A 6,000-nucleotide genomic window follows, 5' to 3' on the forward strand; every position below is an offset into this window, starting at 1 on the left:
TTACAGGAAGAGAGAGAAAGAGAAAGACATAGGGGAGAGGGAGAGAGAGGAGTAGAGAGAGAAAGACAGATAGAAAGCGAGAGAGAGAGAGAGAGAGAGAGAAAGAAAGGAAAAGAGAGGGGGTGGGGAGGCAGAGGAGGAGAGATTTGGAGAATTGCAGTGAGTGTGAGGAGTTGAATTACTGATCCTCTCACAGTGTTTCAGCATGTCTGCCCTTGAGCTGCAAAGCAAGGGCTCAAACTGAAACACTAGCTGGGGTTCGAAAAAATCGAAATCTCAAACATCAAGACTGCAGGATAACGCGTAACGTGTTCTGAATTCACTAAAATAAAACAAAAAGAATGTGAAAATACACTTCGTTCAGTTTCCATAAAACTGAAGCCACTAAAAATAATTACATAAAAATTCTAATTTGTTGGATGGTTCTGAGGGGATGGATGGAACCTCATGGTGTCCTGGAGGATTAACAGAAATAAATTAATAGGACTAAGACTCCCTGAAGCTGAGAGAGAGAAAGTGAGAGGGAGAGAGAGAGAGAGAATCCCTGTGGGGGAGAGATCCTCTGTTGGTCATTAATAAACATGATCAGTGATAAATAATACAGGATTAAACTGCACAGCCCACACTGCAGGAGAACAGGGAAAACTAAACACTCTCTCACACACACACTCATACTCACACTCACACACACACACACACACACACACTCACTTGCTCACATGGAAAGATACTGACACACACAGAAGAGTATTCAAACCACACAACACATACACTGACCACACCTGTACCTCTCCCTTTCTCTCTCTCTCTCTCTCTCTCTCTCCCATACACACACACACACACACACACAGTCTTACTCTCCCTGTTTTAATTAGTGTGTGTTCAGCAGTCCTGAGCCCTGCCGAGTCATTTAGCGATATACCATTAATCAGCTCTGACTCCCCACTGAGGGCTGATGGGCATGGAACAGCAGGATGGGCACACACACGCACACGTACATTCACACAGTCATACACACACACACACACTAACACAGTCATTCACACACGTAGATATTTATATACATACTCATATACATACACATTTACACACACACACACAAATACAAACACACACTCTCTCTCTTCATGCTTTCAGCCATAATTCCTGAAACAGCTTAACATGCATACCAGCCTAAGTTTACTCTATTCTATATGGAGCAGAATTAAGCCTGAAATGAGTCACACCAGCACAAACTCTGCCCAACTACTGCATCTCTCACAGCTTAAACATGCACAGAGAACGGAGCCATGCAATTTGATCAACAGCAGATTAGCTCTAGTGTGTGTGTGCGTGTGCGTGTGCGTGTGTGTGAGGGAGAAAGAGAGAGAGAGTGAGAGAGAGAGAGAGAGAGAGAGAGAGAGTGGGACAGAATGAGGACGAAAAAAAAGCTAATGTGAGAATAATAATCTGATAAAGCAGTATAACAATAATTACTGGTGCTTCATGTTCTCCCTAAAGTATATTTAGATTCATTCCCTCTTCGTCCTGATTGGCTATAGGCCCTATAAGTCATGCTTTTACCGCCATCATTATTGGTCCAAGTCTCAATCAATCATAGTCTACATGCCATGTGATTTCCTCATTCAAGGCTAATGTGACTCATGTGGCCCATCAACAGGCAGCATCTGAGATAAACACACACACACACACACACACACACTCACACGCAAACAAAACATACACACACACACACACACGCAGACACAACATACACACAGACACACGCTGACACACACATACATACAGACACATACAGACATACAGATGACACAGTGTGAAAACTGCCAGAGACCAGAGGACAGCCAGTGGCAATGCTTTCTGTTTTTTTAGCTATCAGAACTCTCTGTATTGGTGCACAAGCCAGTCGGTTAGACAGCTTCTCTGCTGAGTAACATTCTATCCAAAGTTTAAAATAAGGTTGGTTTAAGTCACTACTGATGAGAGAGCATTCTCCACTGTCACAGAGAGATTTTCTTCTTTCATTAGATCAGTCATATGACAGGATGAAGGGTGGGTTTTAATTAAGTGGAAGCTAATCGAATAAGCCTAATTAGGTGTGTTGCAAATTAAGCCACAGTTAACTGCATAAGCTTTTTATGCCATTAGGCGTCCTGACAACCTAAACCCGCTCCTCTAAAACATGTTAAATAAACGGGTTGTTGTAAAAAATTATTCTGATGACTCTGATAGTAATTTTTTTTAGTAAGTTATCAGTCAAGACAGCAAATGTTCAAAAAGGTTTCCAGTCATGACTTTTAAGATCATTTTGCATTTAAACTGCTTTTGAGTAATAGGACTCTGAAGGCTGTCTCTTCCACTCTTTCATTACACCTCAATCTCTTGTTTCTGGCCTCTGAACTTTTCCTTCAAGTTATTTAGTCCTTTTCTTGTCCCAGGGAACTAGTCCTCAGCAAGTACAGTGCTTACTGAGGGGTTTTGGGTGTCTTTTTATGGAGATTTATACTTCCCTATGGAGAGATGTGTACCAGTGCTTTTACAGTGATTATGAGGCTGTGGGGGGAGCAGCCTTGCTTACACCGCTGTGCTGATGAAACATGAAATCATTAATAAGTGAAGAGAGAGAGAGAGAGAGAGAGAGAGGGAGAGAGAGAGAGAGTCATGGGGTCTCATGAGTGTGTGTAAGTCTTTAGACTGTTGCTATCCGTTTACTTATGAATGATGTGTGGACAGTCCTGGGCTCCTGTCTTATTAACACAGCTGTGTTGGGAGAACTGATGATGACATATACCTGAGTGTTTCATTTGCATTCAGAAAAAGCCCTGCCCTTCACAACAGAGTGCCCATCCACACAGCCCCTCGTGAGGTTGCTGAGGTGACAAGGCATCGCCACGATAATGAGACACATGGAAGGAGGTGTGAAAGTCAAAGTTTGTTGTGACAATCCAATTACAGAACAAAGGCATATGCACACACACACACACACATACATGCACACATCCACAGGCTCACACTAGTGTAATTTTATTTAATATAAAGGGTACAAAATTGAATCATGTTTCCTTTCTCAATTTTCTCAGTTTCTTTCTCAGTGTCTCCAGACTCACAGTATAGCTATTTCAAATGTCTGAATGTAAATGAAACTACATGTATCTGCACCTTATACATACAGCTGCTTGTGTGTGTATGTGTGTGAGAGTGTGTGTGTGTGCGTGTGTGTCCATGCGTGTGCGTTTATGCATTCATGTGTGTGTGCGGGCGTGTGTGCACATGTGTGTGTGTGTGTGTGTGTGTGTGTGTGTGTGCATGTGTGCCTGCGTGTGTGTGTGTGTGTGTGTGTGTGCGTGCCTGTGTGTGTGTGTGTGTGTGTGTTAGCGGTGAAGTTAAACTCACCCCTGTCTGTGTCGTACAGATAGACAAACTTCTCCCATTTGTAATGAGTCAGGAGGCTGAGTATGGCTCCCCTCAGAGCTGGTCTCATCTGAATGACAAACTGGACGTCAGCGTCAGTGGGGAAACTGGGCGTGATGAACGAGGTATGCAACGCTCCACAAAAGGATGTCAGCGTGTTCATGGACTTCCTGTCGTAGAAGCCAAAGATGGCATAGACACCTCGCGAGAACTGTGAACAAACTGAAACAAAAAAGGAAGACAACACTCCATTAATCCACTCTTCTGTCCTTCCCTTGTGAACCCCATTCACGGTGGCTAGTGAGAAAAAACAATAATTATGTGGGGCCAACTTCCTTTACAACTAAATGCAAAGTAAAAGTTGAGGACACACGCAAAAATTAAAAAAGAAAAACCTGCAAATTCACGCCGAGTTGTAATCTAGTCGAGTCAGTTTCATTGTATTACTATTCCATTGCATGTGGTAGAGTCATATTTCACATTCATAACTTGATTCATCTGAAATGTCTAGAGGGAAAATACACACAAACAGCTAGAAGTCTTTGGGCCTGTACAAGCTCAGTTCAAACCTACAGATTTCTTAAAACAAACAATCACATACGTGTGATCAAAACACTGGACTAAAACGAGGCTAACACTTCTGTGTTTTCTGTCAACTAAAAGCCAAATCACCGCACGTTATGTTCTGTATGTGTCTGACTGAGGGTGTCTGATTTTCACCTGTCTCCTGAGCTGCTCCTGACACTTTTACATTACACACAGTCATAAATCTGTACAGACAGCAGGAGAAACACATCACATCAGCCAGTGAAAAACATCACTGCCAGCACACGTACACACACGCACGCGCACACACACACACATACACACACACACACACACACACACATGCATCAAGTCAAAACAGAAGCTTCGTGAAGGATAAAGTAAAACATATTATAAAGTAAAAACAAAAGCCACCTTACTGTTGTGTACTTAGTATCATATAACATTCAAAAATAAAAATAAAAACTTTAAAACTTCAGCTGTAACAAACACTCACAGACTAGAGACCAACGCCCAACCAATATAGGATTTTTCAGACTGATACCGATTTTGATATTTGATGATTTAGAAATCTGATAATGATATATCAGCCGATATTCTTTTTTTTTTTTCTTTCCAGAAACACATAACTTAAGCAATGATTTTCCCTAACATTTGTTATGTGTAGTTATTTAAGAGTCCTCACCAAGATAACATGACATAATGCAGTTTAAAAATAAACTTGTTTTATTGTCATAAGTATTAGTATTAAAGTATTGTCATACTTTGAACAACAAGATATATTAAAGTTTTGATAAATAATGCAGTAAACAGATACAGTGAGCTAGAGTAAATGCTGATGTTCAATGCATCTAATACTACATGACCGTAATCATGTCATATCGAGGATTTGCGACTTTGGGATTTCACACTACACGTTTGAAAGAGAAACTAGATAACTTTTTGTGGCTACCAAGCCGTGTTAGATCACGTTTATTTACGTGTCCCCTCTGGTTTAATCATTTCCAATGCATAGGCTGTACCTACAGACATGTGAGTCACAAATATATTTGCCATTGCCTCATTTAGGCAGAATAAGTTAAACGCTGCAGTCTAATCGCTCACAACATCAGCGGTCTTCCACTGATAAACATGGCATTAGCTTGCTTTGTCAGTAACCTAATTTAGCAATGGACAGCGTTAGAAGCTGCTGTAAGCGATGTTGCCAGAGAAAATTTTTAGAAGAGACGAGGGAGAAATGACAGGACCGTTGTTTGTTTACTCTCTAGAACTACTACGCTGTTTCCTACATAAACTTACAATCAAGTTTGTCAACAGCCTATAGTCTACACCAGTCAAGTAACCTAACATTAAACATAACTTTCATGTTTGACTGATTGCACCGGCTTTCACGTTACTGCAGCAAAACCAGGCATGGCCGACAGGAGTGCCATACCATGGGTGAAGGATCCATCTTCCGTCTCTTCTTTTAACTGTCATTTATAAACGCCGTTATAAAGGCTGAAACCGATTTATCTGCAACGTGCCCATATCTGCCGATAATATTGTCACGCCGATCTACGAAAGGCACTTTCTTTAACCACCACACACATCCACAAATCAATCAATATCATCTATCAGTTTATAACCCACAAATGAATTCACTCAGGATCTGTTATGCTTTCATCATTGCTTCTTCCGACAGCCAAATAGAACATGTTCTCCCTGGCCAAACAAAATAAATTAAATAAAACATCACTACGTTTTTTTCTCTACAGAATACCTAGGCTCAAAAATAAACAAGCCTAAAGAAAAAGTCTCTGTATGCCAAACACACCAGCCTTCTCAAACTTGAAGGCGGTGTTGCATCCTGCTACACTAAAACAAGCTGCCATAATGGGGTCTGTGACTGTGAGGAGGACAGACAGCTCTTCCCTGCTCCAGGACTGAGGTGTGTACTGTCCTCTGAGAGATTTGGTGGTGTGTCCTTGCTTGATGAGATTAAAACAGAGGTCATCCGTAAGGCAGTCAGAAAATCAATCTACATCTCAGAAACAGAGAGAG

At 41.3% G+C, this 6,000-nt stretch overlaps 1 protein-coding gene across 1 annotated transcript in view; it reads right to left on the reverse strand.

The window, feature by feature from the left end:
* LOC115819525 (glutamate receptor 3) overlaps nt 1-6,000 on the reverse strand; it is a 59,986-nt gene that overhangs the window by 40,395 nt on the left and 13,591 nt on the right. The window contains exon 3 of the mRNA XM_030783034.1: nt 3,394-3,633. Coding sequence (XP_030638894.1) covers nt 3,394-3,633 — 240 coding nt within the window. The remainder of the gene's footprint in view (nt 1-3,393; nt 3,634-6,000) is intronic.

Source organism: Chanos chanos, chromosome 8, assembly GCF_902362185.1.
Source record: "Chanos chanos chromosome 8, fChaCha1.1, whole genome shotgun sequence".
Taxonomy (NCBI): domain Eukaryota; kingdom Metazoa; phylum Chordata; class Actinopteri; order Gonorynchiformes; family Chanidae; genus Chanos; species Chanos chanos.